The sequence below is a fragment of the Melanaphis sacchari genome, unplaced genomic scaffold (genome assembly GCF_002803265.2).
Source record: "Melanaphis sacchari strain LSU unplaced genomic scaffold, SCAv2.0 Contig10_pilon_pilon, whole genome shotgun sequence".
Lineage (NCBI taxonomy): Eukaryota > Metazoa > Arthropoda > Insecta > Hemiptera > Aphididae > Melanaphis > Melanaphis sacchari.
The window spans coordinates 2,057,864-2,083,086 of record NW_020270420.1 but is presented as its reverse complement, the minus strand read 5'-3'; the positions used below and the strand labels follow the sequence as shown (position 1 = coordinate 2,083,086).

General features: G+C 26.3%; 1 protein-coding gene across 1 annotated transcript; it reads left to right on the top strand.

Annotated features, from left to right (window-relative positions):
* Positions 1 to 1,420: 1,420 nt before the first annotated feature.
* On the top strand, positions 1,421 to 25,011 carry LOC112603606 (E3 ubiquitin-protein ligase HERC2). Its single transcript, XM_025352268.1, has 76 exons — positions 1,421 to 1,628; positions 1,700 to 1,867; positions 1,930 to 2,164; positions 2,232 to 2,489; positions 2,572 to 2,739; positions 2,800 to 2,911; positions 2,973 to 3,104; positions 3,173 to 3,370; positions 3,446 to 3,669; positions 3,821 to 3,918; positions 4,340 to 4,444; positions 4,506 to 4,709; positions 4,782 to 4,951; positions 5,166 to 5,366; positions 5,428 to 5,668; positions 5,736 to 5,843; positions 5,924 to 6,011; positions 6,093 to 6,259; positions 6,437 to 6,592; positions 6,649 to 6,834; positions 6,917 to 7,052; positions 7,113 to 7,254; positions 7,322 to 7,504; positions 7,574 to 7,736; positions 7,955 to 8,081; positions 8,155 to 8,350; positions 8,420 to 8,489; positions 8,549 to 8,691; positions 8,774 to 8,910; positions 8,972 to 9,154; positions 9,221 to 9,494; positions 9,553 to 9,751; positions 9,808 to 9,962; positions 10,038 to 10,229; positions 10,310 to 10,448; positions 10,517 to 10,728; positions 10,785 to 10,893; positions 11,641 to 11,844; positions 11,917 to 12,452; positions 12,515 to 12,715; positions 12,806 to 12,950; positions 13,039 to 13,193; positions 14,055 to 14,252; positions 15,403 to 15,537; positions 15,646 to 15,858; positions 15,925 to 16,086; positions 16,345 to 16,575; positions 17,576 to 17,818; positions 17,883 to 18,038; positions 18,155 to 18,380; positions 18,448 to 18,642; positions 18,705 to 18,793; positions 18,854 to 18,991; positions 19,053 to 19,218; positions 19,298 to 19,474; positions 19,553 to 19,699; positions 19,774 to 20,016; positions 20,081 to 20,292; positions 20,371 to 20,636; positions 20,724 to 20,938; positions 21,022 to 21,122; positions 21,196 to 21,302; positions 21,373 to 21,550; positions 21,693 to 21,842; positions 21,925 to 22,028; positions 22,082 to 22,188; positions 22,247 to 22,374; positions 22,507 to 22,794; positions 22,863 to 23,052; positions 23,164 to 23,358; positions 23,643 to 23,777; positions 23,858 to 24,023; positions 24,085 to 24,248; positions 24,313 to 24,467; positions 24,537 to 24,626; positions 24,696 to 25,011. The coding sequence occupies exons 1-76, from the start codon at positions 1,451 to 1,453 to the stop codon at positions 24,837 to 24,839; spliced, it is 13,212 nt and encodes a 4,403-aa protein (XP_025208053.1). The 5' UTR covers positions 1,421 to 1,450; the 3' UTR covers positions 24,840 to 25,011.
* Positions 25,012 to 25,223: the final 212 nt, after the last annotated feature.

Genomic DNA, 25,223 nt, shown 5'->3' with positions numbered 1-25,223 from the left:
AATAGTCTACGCGCGGATCGCCGCGAATGTTCGCCCAAAATTAAGCGTGTGCGAATTCACTGCTAATGTGTGATACATCGAGGACGATGGCGGATTTTATTAGCTCGCTTTACATAATACATAGTGTGTACGGTCTAATACAATACAAGTTATTTATTATTTAATCGTAGCGAACGTTCGCGGCAATTTAAAATCGCGTCCGCGCGTGAACTATATTCGCCTAGTGCAGGGGTCTCCAAATTTTTTTTTATCCGAGGGCCACATAAAATAAAAAAAACTATTAGGGGGCCAAAATGTATGAACACATTTAATTTTCATGTATATAATTTATAAATTACAGCCAATACAGCTGATAATTGCTCGTGCGCGTGACAACAACTATGAAAACTATATATATTTTTAGAATATTTTCCGTTATTTGGCGGGCCGTGAAAACTTATTCGGGGGTTGCATCCGGCCCGTGGGCCGTAGTTTGGAGACCCCTGGCCTAGTGCGTAAGGGCTTTAAGTGGTTTATAATTTATATATATAATGTATGGGTATATAAAGTTCAAGTTGTCGCGGCAAATCAGTGTGTCGCGGCAAACCAATGTGTCGCGGCAAACCAGTGTGCCGCGGCACACCCTTTGGAAAACACTATGTTACTGCAATACAATATTGAATATACTAATATGCACACTTAAGCTAAAATTTCGAAATCTAAATCATTGGAACAAATTGACTTTGGAAAAATAATTATGGAATAATAAAAGGTTCATATTTTAGAAGATTTCTAAAGCTGATCTCAGAAGACGGTTACTATTTTAGAATCTAGATCATATACTTTTATATAGGTACTATACCTATATACATATTATAACACATAATAGAATTATTGGAGTTATTAATTTATGGCCTATGGGTATACATAGTCGTGTTGACTGCAGAATGGCGAGTGCAGATAATAATATAATTTATATAGTTGACTACTATCACGGAAATCATGAGTCAGGCTGTCTGACTGTGGCAGTGTAATGTTGGTGTTATTGTTATCAGTTTAAAATGCTTGTTAGTAAAGTATTGATTTAAGATTTTAGGCGATGTGAATTAAAATTAATATTATATTACGGCGTTTTAGTTTATCATTGTTATTTGTTATATAAAGCATATACAAATATACCTATTGTCTGCAATTTTCAACTTCAAAGATAAATGGCCAAAGCCCAAAAGCAAAAACGTTTTAAAAGGATCTGATTATAAGTTGTACATTTTAAATCCTAAAATGAAATATTGTTTTCAACTATTTTTATTAGATCAATTTATCTTTATTGGTTAATTATTTCAACAACGGTCCTAAAATATGATTGTTAAAAGAAAAAATGTTTAGTCTACTATTGATTGGACTGTTTAAAAAATTGAATGATTAACAATTATATATATTTATTAATTCCATTATTAGAATCAAAATCAAAATGAGTACTAAAGTTGAATTTATTATAAAACAAAAACCCGCTTTAGATCCTAAATGGCTTGCGATAGAACTTCATGAAGCATTGGATAAAAACCGACTTGCCAATTATTGGAACGAGATGATAGAAGATTCTGAACTGATCCCCGTGGATAATGACAATTCACTGCTATTAAAAAAAGGTTTAACATCTCCACAATAATTAAATGAATATATTTTGATTGAAAATAAACATTTTTCTTATTTTTATTAGTAGAATCATCTGGACGTTATTATATTGGCATGTGGGCAGTAAACTGTCCATGTAAAGATGAACAATCTGAAAATGTATGCAGTTATATGCCTTATAAAGCTTATGATGTTAATGAAACACTGAAGTCTAAACAAATGTTTGAATCTCTTATATGGAAACCTAATTGTGGTAAGTTTTCTAATGTATTTAACAATGTGATTTACCTGTAGTTTTATTTAACATCTATTTAGATAAAGATGATGTTAAATCATTGATATCTGTATTTGCGGCTGAACAAAGGAAACTATGTGAAGATATATGTTATTCAACATTATTTTTCAATCAAACTCAACTTCGGATGGCTATTGCTTCTCGTTACTTTGGTGCTTTTTACAGAGATTTTTTTTTTCAATCTAAATCAAATAATCAAACACAGTCATCTATAATGATACACAAAAATTGTAAAAATTCCATTAAGACAAAAAAGTAAATAATATTTTAACAATGTTTAATTTTATTTATTAATACAATTAATTATTTTTACATTTGTTAGCAATACTAATGATGAGGAAAAAATGTCTTTATTTGCTAAAATTGGTACACAGACAGCATTAAACTTTTCATTTGGATTTCTAGTCAGTACTTGGCGGTCAGGCAATAATTCTGATTTATGCACAAAAATGCTTAAAGACTCACTAGAAGCACTGCAATGTATTCCAGAAGATATTTTTGTTGATGAAAGCAATGTTCCTACTTTCTGGATTGAAACTTTAGAAAGATCATCAGAGTTCCTATTTCAAGTAGTCAATGGGTATTTTAAAATTAATATATTATATAGGTATATTTAATAATAACAATATTATTTAAATAAATATTTTATAATGCAATTTCAGAAATATTAATGTATTTGAAAATGAAAGTATTCATGTAAATCACATTCCAAATACTGACAGACAATTTGCTTTATGTCTTTTGTTAGAACTAGGACTACAAAAAAAGTCACTGAGTCAAATATTACAATGTGTATTAATGTACTTTGAATTGGGATTACAATGTGACAAGTAAATTTTAGTTTATCTATTCAAATTTAAATTAATTTAACATATATTTTTAATTTTTAGGATTCACAATAGACATTTACATAATTTATTAACAATAACACTTCGTCGCTTAAATTGGGTAGTATCAAGAATTCAAAACAATTTTAACTATGATGTGATTCATTCAAATAAAGTATATTACTTTTCTTAAATTGTTTTATACTATACTAATTTATCTATTATAACTATTTCAGGATAGTGTTACAAAAAGTTTTTTAAGAATAAATAATGATGCTGATAATCCACAACCTACGGGCATGAAACAAACAGCTGTAATTATTTTAGCATTTTTAGACCAAATAGCTATCACTTACTTAACGCTTCAAGTAATAAAATATAATTAATTTTATTTTAATTACAATTTCTTAACAAAATTAAAATTTTTAAACAATAGCAAAAAATGCACGAAATTAAGAATAAAAAGAATATTGTACAGTATTGGGGTAAACAATTTTATCCTGAAACCAAAAAAAAAGTAATATTAACCCTTGAACGTTTGCATGTTGAGTCTGTAGTATGTTCAAGAAATGAGATATTGGTTGTAACAACCAGTGGAACTCTACATTTTATTAGTTATTCAATTGATTCATTGGTAATTTTAATTGTTATTTTTAATTTTTAATATTGTTTCAAATAATTGAAAAAAAAACAATAATTGTATAATTAGAATTTTGAAGAAAAACAAATGATGAATGTACCTATAAAATTAGTTGATGTTTATGATGAAACATACTTAGCAGTTACTCAAAAAGGAGAAGTGTACTCTTGGGGAGTAAATGAATTTGGTGCTTTAGGCCATGGTCAAAAATGTTCTTCTTTTTCTGCTCCAGAACTAATTGTAGCATTTTCTAAAATCATAGTTGTTATGGTTTCGTGTGGAAAAGATTTCTGGTAACTATTAATAACTATATTAATAATGATCTTTTTTATTAACTTATAAATGTTCTAATCTATGATGAAAAATTTTATATTCTTACATAAAAATTAAATAGTCTAGCTAGAAAATTATATAAAGAATACACAAAATTTTAAATTATTTTAGTGCTGCTGTTACTGAAGATGGTAAATTGTACATGTGGGGTAAAATATTACATAGTAGTAATTGTTGCTATACTCCAGAGTTAGTTAAATCTATTTCAGGTAATTACCTATACATAAATACTAGAGTGCGGATTTGTATGCAATTGCATTTTTATTTTAGTTGATCATGTGATATGCTAAATAAACACAGCATGTGTTTTTTAACATTAATTAATTACATGGAACTATTAATGCCAAAACATCTTTTTGTGTATTAAATTTTTTTGACGTTTTTAATTTTTTAATGTATATTTCATCTTTTACTACAAATTTAAGTGTTTTCTAGAATCTTCCTAAAAACAAATTATTATAGTTTATAAATTTATTTTTGATCATTTTTGATTGTGTATTTGAATTTTTTTAAGGTATATATTACATGCGATATGCATATTTAAACTTTTTTAATGTATATAAATCCGCCATCTATTATATCTAATTTATAGTTGTTTATAATATACATGTTTTTACTTATTTTTGGTAGAATGGCATGTATCAAAAGTTTCTTGTGGAGCATCTATTAATAATACACTGGCTTTATCCCAAGAAGGATATGTATTTTCATTTGAATATAGAAACTCTGACCAAGGTTTGCTTTTCAAACCGGTTTTTGTTTTTTATTATTATTTTAATGAAATTGTTTTCATTAGGTTGTGATGATAAATCTTTAAATGTAATACCCAGCATGATTGTGTTTGATTATGAAATTGTATCAGTATATTGTCATAATGATGTAAATGCTGTTATTGATTGTGCTAACAATGTATTTACTTGGGGAAGAGGTAACAATAATATGTTAGGCCACAATAACTCATTTCGTGTCAATCGACCTAAGGAAGTAAAATTTTTAAATGGTGAATTTCTATTACATATTCAAATGGATTTTCTATGTTATAATTACTCTATACAATTATTTTTACAAACAGGCAAACAAGTTACATCCCTTTCATTAGCAGATGATTATATACTAGCATTGACTGCTACAGGCCAAGTCTATTGTTGGGGTCAATTAGAGAATGAAAATACCACACAATGTAGACCTGTCAAGTGTTTAATGAATAGACAAGTAAAAAAAATTGCTTGCAGTCCAAATCAAGTAAATATAGTCGCTAAAATAAAATTTGTAATTTGTTAAAAATATATGTTTTTGATATAATGATAGTTAATATTTATTAAATCACAAATAAAAATAAAAATACTGACTTGTTAATAATTTTATTTAAAATATTTTAAAATGCATTAATAAATATAAATTAATAAATGCATTAATAAATATAAATTAATTTATCTAATTTATTATTTTTTTTAAGTGTTTCGCGTGGTATGATTGTGAAGAATTTAATGTTGGAATATCTACATCATTTGTGACTGACTTACAAATTCAAACATTAAACTATTTAGAACAACTTTTATCTAATGAGTTTAAAGAATATAAAACATATATTGATTGGCCACCATCTCAACAACAAGAATGTGTATTAGTATCTGTTCTACATTTACTTACTTTGCAGGTAAATATAAGTCTTTAAATGTATCATTAAATTACTTTTGATACATAATTTCTGTTTGTAGTTTCATTCTATGATTAACAATCATGTGAGTGCTGACACTGTTGGACTTGTGGGACACTCAAAGTTATTATTAAGTATACGTCAAACAGTTACTGACTTAGCATCAAACACAAAAGTAATAAATACTATTAAATTAGCTGCTCAAAAAACCTTGGAAGTTGGATGGCTTATACTATTTCAAACGCCAAATGAAAGAGCTAATATGTTATGTACTATATTACAACCTATGACTTCACCAAATGGTATGGAATTATTGATTTTAAAAATTAAATATTATTCCAATTATTTAAAACTATTTCATTAATTTAGATGAATCTCAATCAATAAATAGTAATCAAGAGTTTATGATAAATCTGATTACAAATAGTTTATTGGGTGACAATATTCTATATACATTTTTAAAAAAAGCTATTGAACGTAAGTTTATTATTTTAAATAATACTGTATACATTTGTGTGTAGAAAATATATATTTTTAATTTTTTTTTTATTTTTCAGATGAAAACATTCAACATTCTGAAAGCTTCAAACATAATTTTGATGAAACAAACATATCTCTTTGTTTTATAGTCTCTCAGTTACTTAAGTATGTAAATTATAGAAATACTTTATATTATTGAAGTTTTTGAATTGTAATAATGTAAGGATAACTTATTTTTAATTAAAGCAATTACTTCACAAGTCTTTCAACACAAATCCATACAGTAAAAGTGCCTTCAAATAATTTTAACCAATCTCCCAGTTTAAAATTTATTATGACTTTCCAAAGACTTTTAATAATGTCAATATATCGTCAAAAAAAAAATAAAAATGATAAATGCCGTTGCGAATTGGGTAATTATAATATATGTATAATCTTAATATTTTCTTTTGTTTATACATTTCAATATAAATAAAACAATTAAATAGACCTGAATCTTTTATTTAAATATAATTGTAACAAAATATATGGTATTGTTTAAAATTATATTTAAATGTATATTTATCTCTTTTTTTTAATATATATTTAAGATATGGACAATCAAGGTGTTGAAATGCTACTTTCAAAATATATAAGTCATTTTGTCAAGCGTTCTTGTCAAACTATAAAACTAGCAAATCATGTAGCATCTCGAAGTTCTAAGCATTATCAAATTATCACAAAAGTTATAAGTGTGGCTGGATTTGGTAGGTTCTTAAATTTAACTTATTATTCTTTAATTTTTAATATTTATCTTTTTTAGATAAGTTGTTTATGGAGCTTTTAATAAGTTTAATCATGGTTCATCAAAAAACCCCTTTATTTTTATGCAATACTGATTGGTTTAATCTTTTCTTACCCTTACTTAATGCTTTGGATGCGTTTAATTTAATGACCCCAAATTTAGAACGTGAAGAAGATGATAATTTGTCCTGGCCTGGGTTTTCTAGTAAGTGCATAAAACTAAACATTACTTATAGTTTATAATGGCTCCTTAATAATAATAAGAAAACATTTTAATTTATTAATAGGCTATACTTGTAATACTTGGTATAAAAATGTTGAAGATGTTATGTTGATTCGAAAACCTGATTTAGAAAATCATAATAGAAATGGAGGACACTGGGTAGTGTTTAATAAAAAAGTATATGATATTCAAGAAACTAGGTATTTGTAGGTTATTTTTATTGTTTTATATTTATTAAAATTATTGTTAACAATATTTAGATCTAGTGAAATGAATTATTCATTTGTTACTATGCTACATTCATCATCTATTTATGAAAATGTATTAACTGAAATGCCTGAAGAAACTTTACAGTCCTGTTTTGTTGGAAATTATTTGGATCCAGATGAGGACATAGTTGAAGTGAGTAATTTGTAAATATTATAATTAACTTGTTTTACTATAATTGGTCATCACTTATTTTGTATAGCCTATTGACTCAAATTTGACTGAACCGCTGCTTTTAGACGTTCATCGAACTCTTGGTTATTTGTTGGGAATCCATGCACATTATCTAACTACTTTATCCCAACCTTATTCTAGTTATCAATGTTTTAATATTTGGTTTCCTTTATTACGTGCTGGTATTGATGATAGTAAAAATAATAACTATGTGAGTAATAAATTAAATTAAAGATAAATCTGTATTTAATATTATTATTTATTTTTTTTTTTTAATTAGGATGAATGTGCAAAAATGTTAATATTAACATACAAAGAACGTAAATCAGTTGATAATCAAATACAATATGAACCTGATCACCCTGTTGAAGAAATTATTCAAAATTTAGCTAAAGTATTAGTTAAACATTTAAATTTGAATAAAGCAGAAATTATTGAAAAAGGTAGTTAAAAGAAAAATTATAACAACATCAGATAAACATGTAAAACTTAACATTAAAATTAAATTTAAACCCATTAAGATACTAAAGATGTATTGAAGTGGAAATATCTGATTTATTAAAAAAAAAATTAATGAGCATACTATTTAGTAGCAATTGTAGACTCTTAGCATATATTTTTTATCTAAAAATTATTTTTAGTTTATTTATTCATTTTACAGAAAAACCATTACCATTGGACATCATTTTTAAACTGTTTGGTCAAATTAAAATACAAATTCTCAAAATGAAACAAGATATGAATTTAAACTATAAAGAAACATGTTCCCCTATTTTGGATCGATGCAGGTCTGTTATAATAATCAAATTCAAGTCTAATATTTAGTGTTTCTATCTAAAATATTATTATGTAACTATTTAGGTTTTTACTTAATGAACTGAGTCCAATTTTGTCTTCTAAAATAACTACAGCGAAAAAACTACCTATTTTGAAAACTGAATCTAGATGGAAAACAGTAATTAATTCTGTTGTTTCTAGTATTAAAACAAAGAAAAATGTTAGAAACCATAAAGCTCGAAACCAAAATCTTCCATTACAATGTTTTTTAAATGATGAAGTTAGTAATTTGTTTAATATATAATTTTGGTATTTAATAGAAATTGTAAATTTTGTGGTATTTCTATAGGAAGACATGAACAAATTTGTTAAAAAACCCAACATAAAATATGTACCAGCACCAAATAATTTACAAAATGGTATAATATTAATCTTACATTTTTAGTTCAATTTTAATTTTTATATGTTTTATTATAAGGTATTTATGAAAAAATTAAAGATACAAATGATACTGAATTAATATCTAATAAACATAATCAGATAGAAATCAGTAAAATGATTTTATCATTTGTTCTATCAAACGTTAACATCCATGAGATAAGAAAATTATTACTCTCAGAAGTAAGTAGAACATTTTCTTATTAATAAATTCTTAATCAATATTAACTATTTATTTATATTTTCATATGTTTTGTCAAAATAGATAGATAGATGCAATATGATACAAACTGGTTATGAACTTATTAATAAATTATTTAAAAATCCTACATCAATAAGTTCTGTAAAATATAGTATTATATCAGGTTGGCTATCTGCATTGCCAAACAGTTCTTCATCGAGGTAGTACATATATTTTTAAAATATTTATAATATTTATTTAAAATTTATATTTCTGTTGTAGAAACAATAATGAAGTAGAACTCGTTTCGGTGACTTATAAACTTAAGCTTTTAATAGCTAAATGTGATTTCATGAGATGTGCTTTGGAACAAATTAAAACTCTTGTATCTCAAATAGGAGAAATTCATAAATCCGTAGGAATTCGAGATAAAATAACAACTATAAAAAAAATGACTTGGTGCCGGTAATTTTATAATTTAATAATATTCTGATTAATGTGTTTTATACTTTTATACCAATATATTTTTAGATTTGCTATTGCAACATTTGGATCAATAACACAAATTTTAAATGAAAAAGAATCTAGTCTGTTAATAAATTCTAATATATTATCTGCTATTAATTCCATTATTAACACCTTAGACCTTGCTGCAAAACGACCAATTGAAAAAATAAATACAAAGCAAATTATTTATGAAGAGGATTTAAATAAAATTAAGTGTTTACGAGGAGCAGACATCATACCTTACTTAAAATTAGGTGCTAGAGTTGTTCGTGGAGAAGATTGGAAATGGGAAAATCAAGTATAAAATCAATTTATTTATGTTTGAATTTATATTATGTTGAATTTTATGTTTATAGGATGGTGTACCTCCTGGTGAAGGGCAAATTGTTAGTAAAATGGGTGATGATGGTTGGATTAGAGTTCTTTGGGATCATGGAGTATCTAATTCTTATAGAATGGGTAAAGAAGAAAAATATGATTTAAAACTAGCACCTGGATTAGATGCGGGAGATGATGAAGAATCAGATTGTAATGTTTCTTGCACAAATAATGGTGGTAAGATTTAGTTAATTTTTTATTGTTTAAAAATAAAATTGTAAATTAATTTTTAGAAATACATGAAAACTCAACAGAAAATCCATTTGATATACTCAAGTGTGTCATGATAAAATTTCTTAACTGTCTTTCATTATCAAGTGCTGTTCATTCAATTAAAAATGAAAATTCAATTCAAATTCTCTCAAAATATTTTTATAATACTTTAGAGGTGAAATTAATTGTTTATATTTTTAATCTGGATATACAAATTTGTAATACTTATGATATTATCTTTGACTTTTAGAAGAGTTGGTTAAGTTCTAATATTTCAAATGCCATACTTTTTCATTCTGAATGGATCAACATTTCTCTATTGAAAATCATATCAAAAATATCTGATGAATATAAACAGCAATTTGCATGTAAACAGTGGATTGACATGCTTTTATCAATTATATCTCATTCTCCAACAGTATCTTCTACTCTAACAACCCAGGTGACATATAAAATCATACTGTTTGTAATATTTTCAAATTAATCTTTTTTTATTTATATAAAATTTCAAATTTGTACTAGGTGCAAACCATACAGTTAATCAAACTTTTGATTACACCTGAAATGACTGATTCATCCATTATTACGTCTGTAGTAGAAAATCTTATGGAAGTTATTGGATCTTCGGTATTACAAAGTAACTCAAAATATGATGTAATTGGTAAATATATTTGTTTTAAGATAATTTTTATTTATTTAATGTATATTAACATACTTTTTTTTGTAAAGATGGTAAACCAACAGTGCCTTTAACTGCTTCATGTTCAAATACCATTGCTGAAGAATGTATTCTTTTGTTACGTACGTTATATAATAACAAAAAGAGTACAAAACCAAAAAAAACTACTGATTTACCTCCTTATTTTGATTCTCTGTTTATTTTGAATATAATATCAGCAACTGATTACTTGGCAAATCCCACACTTGAAAAAAATGTATTTGTAAGTAAAAATATTTATTTTGACCTGTGCTCAAATAATTTTTTATTATTTTATAGAAACTACAGAGTTTGTCATATAGTACAATAGCATCATTAATGGTCATTGGAGGTTTTGATAACCGACCAAGAATTGGAGGAAATGTATTGATTAAAGGAGAAACTGAAGGTTAGTTACTTAATTTATTTTTATTTTTATTATAAACATGGCAAATCTTATTATAAAATATTCCAATACATTTTATTACATTAAACAATAATCTTCTTTTTTTTTTCAATTTGTAGATTGGTTGAATGATGAAATACTCCTTCATTCCTCTCTATCTAATATAACTCTCTTCAATTTTCTATATGACTCTTTTTCTACATCCAACATAATCTGCTTTATGTATGACTGCCTAGGTCTTTCCCTTCCTAGCTTCCTTTGAGTTTTCCCTCAATTATAGTCATTATATGTATATTGGTTTCTTATGAGATGTCCTATTTACTTCTTTCTTTTTTCAACGATTGTTGACCATATCGATTTTTTTTCGTTAAGAGCAATATAACCAATTACATCCATACATATTTGATTTTTGTGCCCAATTAAAAATAAAATTTTTATATAATGTTTTTACGGATATGTCCAGACATACTTGGTTAATGCAACTGAAAAAAACAAAATGTAAAATGGTTTTATAACTTTACTATATCTCTTATAATAATAATTAGATATATCTGATTGTTGGGCCAATCGACAGAGAAGTTTTTCTGAACATTTTTGTTTAAAAATGAATTTTTGAAAACTTAGGACTTATCTGAATATTGCTCCGATGCCTTCAATTAATGTTATAATATAACACATAATAAAGATTTTAGTGTTCTTTTAGTGTTAGTATATTTTAAATAATATTTTAATATTTACATTTAATTGAAGCTACTGTGATGAGCATTGAGAAAAAAGGAAAACTCAAAGTACTAGTACACAGCACTGGGAAAACAGAAAGTATTTTCATCAAAGACATAGAGCATATTCCAAATTGTACAATTTCTTTGGATTTTATATCAGAATCTATGCTTTATACATGGACAACAATGTTTTCTGCAGTCATTACTAATTTAAGTTTTAAAACTGTTACAGGTATATTATAATTAAACTATATTAAAATGTATTCAAATTTATTTTAATTTTTTTCTCATTATTGATTTTTAGGAGAATTAGTCAACGAATCTCTTCTTTGCTATCAAAAGACATTATTAGCAGGTATAAAAGCTGTTAATGCTTTGTTAAAAAATCGAATACTGCTTCGTAAAATACTTACACAGCTGACAACAAGTAGTGATGGGAAATCTGAGAACTTATTTCAATTAATATTATCAAAAGCTGTTCAACCTTCTCCGATAAAACCAGAATACTCAAAAAAAGAATTAGAAGAAGCAGCTATAAATTTAACTCAATACTTAACAGTCGACGTTCAATCTAATTCTGTGCGACATTTTAAATGGTCAAAATATTTTTCAAAAAGTACATTAAATATGTTATTAGCTCAATTATCTGATATGGGTTTCAATAAGCAATGTGTGTTTAGTGCTATTGAAGCACATGGTTACACTTCATTAGATGCATTAGTTGCCTTATTAATGGAAGGAAAAAATGAATGTTTATCTGATGGCACTGACACTTTATCATCATATGAAGATTTTTCAGATAAAGATGAATCATCAACAACAGAAGAATGTCATGAAAATGTAAGTTTTTATACTGATTTCTAATTCAAATTATTCAAATGGTTTTTTTTTTTTTTTTATAGCCTACAAGTAATGATAAAGTAATATTTAAAAGACGTAATGATTTTAACAGTGCTGATGAATATGCAAACTATGTGAAATATGCTGTTGATGTAGGCATGATTGTACGCTGTTGTAGAGAGTTTGAAAATGTTAATATTGGATGTGAAGGGAAAGTTATTAAAATTATAAAAGGTGGTGGACTACATGATCTCAATATCAAGGTATTTTTGAATTCATGCGTTTTGTATATTAGCTTATAGCTAAAATAAATATATTCAAACATAATAAATATTTTACTAATACATTTACAGGTGAACTGGAAGTCTATTGGTGCGTGTTGGGTACGATACATTCATATAGAATTAATAGATTATGGTACTTCACTCTATGAATATGATGTTATAGATAACAATAAAGTTATTGAGATAACAAGTTTACCTCAAAAATCCAATTATGGTAAATGTTAATTAAGCATTTCATATTATTATTTGATCAGAAATCAGAAGAAAATGATAAATAAATAATTGATTATTGTTTTTTCCAGACAAAAATACTATAATACTATCTAATTATCCAAATAGAGAACAAATTTCTGAATTCATTACAAAATGCACTTCTTCTGCTGAAGAAAAACTACTCCCAAATTTATTCGATTGGAAATCAGATAGTCGCTGGACTAGTGAAAATCCTAAAGGAGTTGTAAGAAATAAAAATTTTTAATAAATTGACCTAGGAAAATTCTGTATGACTACTTCAGTATGAATCAATTTTATCATAAAGATAATTTTGCACTAGCTATACAAATCTTTATTAATAAAAAATTAATAAATAAAAATTATTACTTGGTTACTTATCTTTTTATCAAATCTAATTTAGATGTACCATCAGCATATTAATTGCATACTAGTTATTTAATTGATGCTGCAAGTTTAAACATTAAGAACGGCCAAAAATCAAAGTTCTTTCTGGTCTGCTGTCATATAATAAAAATTGTTTAGTATTACTTTCTAATAGTGAATACTGAATTAGATAATTAGATACATTTCTGATGAAAACTTACTTTGTTAAGTTTTTTGGTGCATCAATTTCAGCATGTATTTTGCAACTACTTCTCCTAATTTCATTTTAAAGAATTTCATTGCTGTTATCACTATTTATTAAAAATTAAATCAAATAAATTTTTATTTGAATCTTGAGAAATGCTATTATCTCTACTTGCTACTCTAATACTAGTTGCACATTTTTTTTTATAATACTTTCATAAGTTCTACTGTACCTGGTCCTTGTTATACTTTACCCTTTCCAAGTGAAAAAGACAGTGATAAAAATCGATAAAGTCATTTTAGTGAACCAATACGAAAAAAAAAATTAAATAACTAATGTAATAAGCAAAGAATTATCAATTTCATTCTCATTTTATGTCATTAATATTTGAACTATATGTGTATTATGAGAATTAAATGGAAAAAATCTAACTTAAGAAATTTAATTAGAAATAGCTTTAATGGCTAAATCCCAATAAATATTTTTTCTAATGCAGTTATTGGTTTTTTTTTTTAGCATTGGATAAAATTGGAGTTTCGGCCAAATATTGTAATTCATTCTTTGCGAATGAAATTAGATGAAGAAAATGAGAATTGTAAACCATTATTTGTAATTGTGAATGCTGGTGTAAGTTTTAATATGATGGAAGAAGTTAATCGCGTTGTGATAAATTCTTTGGATCAAACTTTACAACTTTTGTATTCAGTCAATAAAGTATGTAATTTGAAATATTATGACAAATATATAATTTTATTTTAACTTATTGGAAAAGATAAAAATTATAACTCTGAACCTGAAATTAGTTAAGACTATAGTCTATCACATCCTGGATAAGTGTTAAGTTACCAATAAACTACTCAGTAGGTATAAGTTATTAGTCTAAAGCATAACATACGTCAATACATGACATATTATAAAAGAAAAGTATTTTTAAAAAAATTGGTTAAGGGGTCTGTGATCTATAAAAAGTTAAGAACCACTGGTCTAGAGCTCAGAAATTAGTAATCAAAAATTCATTCATATATGCATTTAAATATGACAAAATTTGCAATTAGAAAATTTTTATTTCATTGACATCAATAATATAAACTTAATACAGAAATACTTTCTGTTTTAAATTGAATAGTGTTTTATAAATACATGTTATATATTTAAAAACTGTACTCTATTCAAAGGTGGATTGGCTCACTAGGAGATTTACCAGTGAGTCAGTGCCTAATAACTAATAAGTATTGTGGCCATGTGGCCATTAATTGTTGTAAATCAAACTAAATTAAAGTTTTAGATATATTTGGTAAAGATATTTTTTTTGATTATTAAATTATATGAAAAAAATATACTAGCTGAACTTAATAATGATTTAAATATTTATAATTTAGCTATAAAAAGTGAATATTAAAAAAAAAATTTATTTTAGTTTTAAGAAACTTTTAATAAAAAAAAGAATAGTTTGTCACATACGTTATATGTTCAATATAATAATTTTTATTGAAAATATGGAAGATAAAAAAAGGTGGTTTTTTAATTATACTTTTTTTTGTTTACAAACAATATACAATTATAACTATTCTAAATCTAAATTCTGCTGACCTTTTTTATCCTAGTACTTCCCCTAACGTGTGTTATTTTAACTATCAATAGTTTATAAACTACTTGTGTTAACAAAGTATTTTGACTCAATATGTTGTCAGTATTTAAAGAGACTTAGTTGAAAACATAATTTAACCCAATCATATGTCCTAATTAAAATCTGTAATATTGTTAATTTTTTTTATTACAAGAATTGGTAGGTTGGTTAGTAGTTTTCTTTACAAACAAAATAGTAATGGTTAAGATAAAACAATTTGAATTAATTTAATTTCAGTGCCATAAATGTATAGAAATTACAATGCGTACTAATGAAAAAATTTGTATTATAACTGGATTGAAAATTGTTGTGATGAGAATTAATCAAGAATTTGTACCTAACTCATTAACACCTCAATTTGATGCTGTACAAGTAAACAATAATCTTGCTATTAATAAATTTAATAATAAATTATGAATATTTTCATCTTTACTTATTTATTATTTGTTTCTAATATTATATTATCACATATATATTTAGGAGTTTCCACCTCAGCCAGAAGTAGAATCAAAAATCAAAGTTGATTCTGAATATGCTGTTTATGTTTGGGGTTTAAATGATAAGGGACAACTAGGAGGATTGAATGGATCTAAAATAAAAAAACCTACTTTTAATGAAGCATTAACTGCTCTTAAGCCAATTGATATTGTTGGAGGATCAAAATCATTATTTATTGTTTCAAACGAGGGAAAGGTACATTAACTAAATCTAAAATTATTTTTTTCAATATTGATTTATTTATCAGAATTGTTAATTTAGGTATTTGTGTGTGGAGATAGCAGTGGCGGTCGACTAGGTATACCATTCTGTGGTAAAGTTTGTACACCTCGGCAAATACCAGGTCTCAGCCAATTTGTTATCATGAATGTAGCTGTGCATTCTGGTGGAAAACATGCAATAGCATTATCATTAGATGGAAAAGTAATTTTTTATTGTTTTGCTCATAGGTTTTTTTTAATTATTTCTATGGAAATTATCAATGATGGAAATATAATTAAAAGTAATTCCTCTATTGAAAATTTGACATGTATTACTGATATATTTCATAAATAATTTCTTGAACGCTTGAATTTGGACCATATTTGTTCATATATTCATATTTGTTAAAGAATTTTCTTTGTCAATTAATTTTTAATATTTAAGACTTACTGATACATAATTTTTATTTATATTATGCAGATTTTATCTTGGGGTGATGGTGAAGACGGTAAACTCGGCCATGGTGACACTCTTACTTTGGACACACCAAAATTAATTGATTCGTTGTTGGACAAAAGAATATTTTATATAGCTTGTGGTGGTGCTCATAGTGCTGCAATTACCTCTGAAGGAGAACTATATACTTGGGGTCAAGGGCAATATGGTCGATTAGGACACGGTGATGAAGTCTCTCAATTCACTCCAAAACTTGTAAGTTATAACATTTTTATTAATTATCCAGGGATATAGCAAGAACCTATACTACTCTGACAATAAATTAAATTAATTTTATTTACTCCCCCCCCCCCTTATATTGTCAAATAGTTAATAAATAAAATCTTTCTAGATGAATAAGATCAAAATTATCAATTTTGGTCTACTGTAGATCATAGATAGTTAAAAATCTTAAACTTATTAAAGATATGGTTATTGGTTTGATCAAAAATATTTTACGTGATATTGCTATATTTAAATATTTGGATAGTAATCCTGATGAGTGTAATGAAATGTAATATTAGAAAAAAACTGAAATTAAATCTTTAATAACATTACTTGAAATAAGCTGTTTTTAAATTTCCAAGAATTTCGCTGTCATACTTCAGTGCCAAATCATTTACTCTACATTTGATGATTGATCCAATATTTTTAACATTCTATAAAATCTCTGTTATAAATTTGATAAAATTAAGTCTATCGATTATATTCTTAGAACTTATTACTATTATTTCAATAACTAATTCAAAATCACAATTGACAGTTTCTTAAAACTTTAATGGAATTTTTTGTTTATTTTTATTATATATTTTTCTATGTTTAATACATTATTATGTCGTTTTTTCTTATTTTTCCAATATATTTTATCAAACCATTTATCATATTTTTTTCTATAGTAACTGTACCTATCAAAATTAATTAATTACAATCAAATAATAACAATTTGTTTTAATTCAATTCTTGCATTATTATTTTCATTTAAATTGTTATTAGTTTTGATTCATAACTTTGTATCAATAAAAAATATTTTGCGTATCTAAATATAATATACTTATTAAGTACTTAAATCTATATTCTTTTTTTTTATTCTCAAACTTTGTCTGGTAATATACACCTCTGGCATGAGGACTAATTTTAGTGCTTAGCTATAGTCCCAGTTTATGTTAATAATTTTTAACATTAAATATGATGTAATAAATTTCTTTATCCATCACAGGTCAAAGAGCTTATTGGAAAAAATATTATACAAGTGGCATGTGGGAGTCGAGATGCTCAAACTCTTGCCTTAGATGGTGCAGGTAATGTTTATTCATGGGGTGATGGAGATTTTGGTAAACTTGGTAGAGGTGGCAGTGATGGTTGTTGTACTCCGAAACAAATAGAAAGATTGGATGGACACAGAGTCGTACAAATAAGATGTGGTGCCCAATTTTCTGTTGCATTAACTTCAACCGGCCAAGTAAAAAATGCTTAGTAATATTTTTTCTCATATTTTTAAATATTTATAATTTAATTTTTGTAAGGTGTGGACTTGGGGTAAAGGTGAGTTCTACAGATTAGGACTGGGTAGAGATGACCATGTAAGAAGACCAACTCTAGTTAATCAACTGAAATTAGTTAAAATTGTACATATTGCTGTTGGTACATTACATTGTATTGCTGTATCTGCACAAGGAGATGTAAGTTGTACTTAAGTTTAAATATTTTTGTTTACAATTTTATTTTAATTTTTAATTTTTTATGATATTTATTTATAACATTTTCTAGTTTTTAATTTCATTAAGTATAATTTTAGATCTATTGTTGGGGTGATAATGATCATGGTCAACAAGGTAATGGTACAACAAATTCTAACCAAGAACCTAAATTGGTTGCTAATTTCAATAATATAAAAATAAATCGTGTCGCTTGTGGTTCTTCCCAATCTATTGCCTGGAAATGCCCTGTATTGCCAATACTAATGTCTCATGAAAATGTGCAATTTGCTCGAATAAAAGATTCAATGGGAGCTACATTTTTAAGTATATATTTAATATTTATCTTAATATTAATATATATTATTAAATATTCAAAACAATTCAATATTAGATGAAAATGTTGATACCAAAATGAAAATTGAAGAAGATCAAAATAATTCTGAAAAGGATTCTTTATCAAGAACCATATTATCATTAGATTCAGCTGCTGCGAAGCAAAATGCTCTTCAACATGTCTTAAATGCTTTACGAATTACTTTAGCTCGAGAAATTGTACTCGCTGCTCTTATATCACCTACTGACGATGGTAAAATTGTATTTGTTAATAAGTTTTCCAAAAATTTTTAATTCATTTTCATATATTTTTAGATGTAAACATAAATCATGAAATAATTCAATCAGATCAAGGAGGTGGCGAAGCACCTGCTCCAGTTTTAGATGTAAATCTCTCATATTTAGTGCGTAAATATATTTGGCATTTTAAATTACAACATTTTTATTTCTGTTTAACATTTTAGAGTAATGTGGTAACCCCAGACAGTATAGAAAATTCATTACATATTCCAACCTCTCTTACCACATCAGCAAGTACATTGTCTTCAAAGGCAACCAACACTATGTCAATTGTTGCTGCTACTATAAAATCAAAAAATCAAGTAAATGATTGTTTTAGTTATTGTTAAAAAATATAAGCTAATACTTAAACATATTTTACAGGTTATTGGATTAAATTACACATCATTGCTTGCCAATAAAACAATTGATAGTTTTGTAAGTACATTTGATGAAAAAACCGTCAGACTATTATTGGACTTAGCAAAATTAGCATCTGTTTATAGGCTTGGCCCAACTGCAGAGTCTGTTTTAATAAATTTATTTATGTGTAAGAACAATAATCTTTTCCATAATGTATAACAAATATTAACTGAATAATAATATACATAATATCATTCATTTTGCAGCATTTATATATACTAACAAACATATAAAACTATTAATGGAATATTGTGTGTCAGAGATGGAAACTATTTACACACACTGTTCATTTATAGTGTCACCGCCTTCAAAACATGCAGTTCAGGAGAGTTCTCATCCTTATCAAGATGATTCCTGCCTATCTGGATATGTAGCTATACCTGGTATTTCAATAAATTAATATTTTTTATTTAGAAAATTTATTTTAAAAATATTCTAGAAGAAAAATATTTTATTATTAGGTGCAATTGCTTTATATATTGATTTTAACCAAAACTGTTCAACTGAAAAACTCAAAGACACATTAACATTAATGGATGGTGCTGAAAATGTCATCAGTGTTCGATCAGGAAAAGATACAGAATGGACAACACCATTATTCATTCAACGTTACTAATTTTTATTCATAATTTAATATTTAATCATAAATATTGAATATATTATATATTTATTTAATTTTTAGGTAATGAACTGCATTGGAAATTTATAAGTGACAAATCTTCAAATGGTTGGGGCTGGCGTTTTGTTGTGTATCCAATTATGCATTTAACAAGACAAAGTGGTACTGATCGTGAAATACTTTCAAGACCATGTTTACCAGTTGTCCGTAATTTATTACAAGAATGTCTAAAACGACAAAACAATCCATCAGTTGATAAACGACTTACTGCTACATTAATGTTGACATTACATTTAACTGCATTAAGTATGAAAAATATTTTGCTTAAAATTAAATTATCCTTATTAATATTTAAAACATTATGGAATAGCCCTCGAAGAAAGAATTTGGTGTATTAAAATTCTTAGTATGATGTTTAAACGCGACCAAGATGTAGCTAGTGAATTATTTATTTTGCCATTTTTAAACAGTGGTGTATCTGATGTACTACTCCGTACTGAACATTTAATGTTTAAGCAGTTTGAATATGAAGAAATAGCTGTATTATGTGGAAGACAACTTTGTTATTCTGAATATTTAAAAGTATTTATTTTACCACCTAGTCTAAAATAAAACTTGATTAATATTAGTATAATATGTTTTATTTTTATTTTTTGATAGTCTTTAGTGTATATGATGAAATGGTTAAACAATAGTTTACGTTGCTGGCGTTTTGATGCCTCTTGGTTTGTAGATTACTGTTTTGGTACTGATGTAGCTAAGGCTTTGATCAATCGAGAACAGATGCCTGAAGAATTTATTAATCAAGTGCACAAAAAAATAAAATGCATTGATAATAGTTATGATAAAGATGGTGAACATATATTTATCGACAACTTGAAATTCACAAAAGAGCATGATGAACAACTGTTACAGTGGTTGAATAGGTAGTTTACATAAATATAATATTATTTGATAATTATAATTTATCTTATGAAATACAAAAACTATGTTTCTATTCTTCTTTTTTTAAGTAAACCTGATGATTGGAATATGACTTGGGGAGGAAATGGTCAAGTAGTATATGTTTGGGGTCACAATCATAGGGGTCAACTGGCATGTATGGATTCTAATCAAATTAAAAAACCATTGTCATGTGATTCTTTGTCTATTTTGAAGCCCATTCAGGTTATTGGAGGAGAACAAACTATGTTTGCTGTTACTTCATATGGGAAAGTATATGCTTCAGGTATTTAAATAAATAATATGACTGCATTAATTAAATAATATACATATCAGCATAATAGCTTATAAATATATTTGTACTTACAGGATATACTGAAAGTGGACGTCTTGGTATCGGTCCATATAATCCAAGAACTCCTTTTGTAGTTACTCCTCAACTTATCCAAGGCCTTAATAGCATAATTAAGGTATTATTATTATTATTATTATTTTTTTAAAACATTGTTTAGTTATATACAATTTATAATTAATTTTGCTAAGGTGGCTGTCAATTCAGGGGGTCGTCATTGTTTAGCTTTATCAAATACTGGGGAAGTTTATGCTTGGGGAGATGGAGATGATGGCAAACTAGGGCTTGGAAATAGAATGTAAGTGAATTCAATTTGACATAATAATTTCACTTTTTTATCAATAACATAATTATTAACAATTTTACAGTTCATATGCAAAACCTCAATTAATACAAACTTTAAATGGTAAAAATATTATTGATATTGCTTGTGGTGGTTTCCATTCTGCTGCAATTTCTCGTTATGGTCATTTATATACTTGGGGAAAAGGTCGTTATGGACGTTTAGGTCATGGCGATTATGAAGATTATTTATACCCAAAAATGGTAAACTATTTACTATAACTATTGGTTTATACTGTTTATAGCATCAGTTTAATAGTAATATAGTAATAATATTACATAGTAAAGTAACTGAAATATAAATATCCATAAAAAATGAAATTGTTGCGTAATATTGTCTTTTCAGGTTCAAAGTTTAGCAAAAGTTCCTGTTGTAAAAGTTGCTTGTGGCAGTGGAGATGCCCAAACAATGTGTATCACTTCAGATGACAATGTTTGGTCATGGGGTGATGGAGATTATGGAAAACTTGGACACAATATTTCAGAATCATGTAAAGTAGGTACAATCAAAACTAAAAATACTGATAAATACTAATAAATAATAATAATAATTTATCATTAATATTTATATGTATTAGTTACCTTGTAAAATTGAATCACTTTCGGGCAAAGGGATTATTCAAATTGATTGTGGATCACAGTTCTCAGTTGCATTGTCGTCAAATGGAACACTATACACTTGGTAAATAATTAAAACTTTTATTATTATTTATAAAACTTTATTTTTATTTTTAGGGGTAAAGGAGATTATTTTAGACTTGGCCATGGATTTAGTGATCATGTACGTAAGCCAAAAATAGTTAGTGGACTACAGGGCAAAAAAATTGTTCAGTTTTCCACAGGTATGAACAAGTTGTATTTTATCAAAAACTCATAAATATAATTTACTATATTATTTAGGATCACTTCATGTACTAGCATTGACTGATGATGGAGAAGTATATGCTTGGGGAGATAATGATGAGGGTCAACTGGGTGATGGTACTGCACACCCAATTGCAAGACCCCGTCCTATTGCAGCTCTTAAGGTGAACTAAAATTTGACTAAATATGTACAATTTTGTCATCATTACTCCTGTTTAAAATCACGTGTATCATTGCATTAATAATATAAAGAGTAATACATTATTAATTAACATTTTATATTTTAAATATCTTAGGGAAAACGCATTCAACAAGTGAGTTGTGGATCTGCTCATTCATTTGCATGGGCTAGTGAAGAAGCTTATCATACAGATAACTCAACTCCAACTACAATACCACTAGAATATGATATATTACAAGAATTCAGCGTACAAGAATTAAGAAATCGATTACTATTTTTGCATCATTTTTCAATCATAATCAATCAAACTGCATTATTATTTATGCCAATACATGGAGAAATTAGTTTAGATGCAATACGACCATACATGGTTTATTCAGTGAAAGAAAGCATATTTAAAAAAGTATGAAAAATATTACAGTAGCTTTTATAAAAAGTATAGAAATGATAATATTTTTAACTTGTGTTTAGGTACTTCAATTATCAATGATTAGAGAACAACGACATGGACCAATGTTCGAATTAAATAGAATTAGAACACGAAAATCAATATTCAATGATTATATACATACAGTATTTGGACAAATGGTGAATAATATGGACTTTCTAGATGAAGATTCTTTATTTTTGTATCATCGTGTATGGAAAGTACAATTTGTTGGTCAGTTTAGAATATTTATGAATACTAATTAATATTTATTTTTAGATTACTAACAAACATTAGTTACTAGAAGATTATAAAAAAATAATTTTAACTCATATATATTTATAGGTGAGAGTGTAGATGATTATGGTGGTGGATATAGTGAAAGCATTGCTGAAATGTGTGAAGAGCTACAAAATGGATCTTTACCAATATTAATACAAACACCAAATGGTCGTGAAGATACTGGGACAAGTCGAGATTGTTTCATACTAAATCCATCGGCTACAACCAAAGTTCATATGAAAATGTTTGAATTTCTTGGTAAGAATTAAATTTTAGTAATTAATATTTAATTTATGTTACTAATAATAATCAATATTTAAAAAAAAAATATTTTTTTTTTAATGATATTTTTACATACAAAATAAAATAATAGTTCATACAATTATTGTAATTTTTCTTATTAATGTATATTTCAGTTGATTTGTGTATGCATTAATGCACTGTATCTATTATTATGATAAATAATAAAATAATTATAGATATAGTAAAATTAGTTTCTTGTTTTATTTTAATTTATTAATATTAATTATATTTATGAACAGGTATATTAATTGGAATAGCAGTACGAACCTGTAGTCCATTAAGTTTAAATCTTGCTGAACCTATGTGGAAATTATTGTGTGGTATGAAGCTTATGCCTACTGATTTGATTGAGATTGATAAAGATTATGTTCCTGGTAATTAAATATTTTTTATGCAATATTAATTTTAATAGTAATAATTAATAAATAATAATTATAAATTGTACGCCCTATAGGATTGCTATATGTCCGAGACTTAGAAAGAGAAGATGAATTCACAAGTCTTGATTTATCATTTTGTACTACATCCTCCACAGGACATACAGTTGTTTTAAGCAATCAACATAAACATGTTACATTGCATAATAAACATGAATACATACAAGCCTGTTTAAACTTTAGGTAGTAATTATTTATAATGACTTTAAAAAAATAATTTTTAACTTTACATATATTTATATAGGCTAAATGAGTTTAATGAACAAGTAAAAAACGTTCAAGTGGGTATGGCTAGAGTTATACCTGTACCATTATTATCTATATTCACAAGCAATGAATTAGAAGCCATGGTTTGCGGATCACCAGAAATACCAATAAATATGCTACTCAGTATTGTTACATATAAAGGTATATTATAATGACAGCTAATAACGTAATCAAATTTTAATTTAACTAATTATTTTTAAAATAGGCGTTGAAGCTCATGATAAGCTAGTTCAGTGGTTTTGGGAAATTTTGAGTGAATTTACTAATCAAGAGCGGTCATTGTTTTTACGATTTGTTTGGGGGCGTACAAGACTACCAAGAACTATTGAGGATTTTCGTGGCAGAGATTTTGTTTTACATGTCAGTAGATTATATTTATTATTATATGTCTACTTTTTTTTTTTACTTTGAATTATATTTTCGTTGTAGGTTATTGATCGTTATTCACCGGCAGATAATTTTTTGCCTGAAAGCTACACATGTTTTTTTCTTTTGAAAATCCCTCGCTACAGTAATAAAGTAATTATATTTATTATTTGATGGTATGAAAAATTACTTATACAATAATATTTTTTTACTGAATTGCAGGATGTAATGAATGAAAAACTTAAGTATGCTATTCATTTTTGTAAATCAATTGACACTGATGATTATGCTAGAATTGCATTACCCAGAAGTATGGATGGGTCATCTGTAGATACTGACAGTTTAATCAGTGAGGACGACCCTTAACATTTCTATTCTTAATATATTAATTAATTAATTAATTAACCTAAATTATTTAATTTTTAATTTTAATTGACTTTACTAGTCAAAAAATATCATAATTTTAAGTTTTATCTCATTAACGATACTATGGATCTCCTTACTTTAAAAATTAAATTTCCATTATCAATTATTTTTATGTCTGTATTTCTACTTAATTGTATAAGTAAATTAAAATAGTCATGACATTTTAAAATTGTATTTTAATTATCAACAACCTATAACTTAGTCATTAGTTGAAAAGTAATCAGTACTTGCTAATTAATGTATATGAGTTATATTTTTAACTTAACACATGCATAAAGATCTTGACTACTTTAGACTCAACTAACTGGCCAAAATTCATTATAT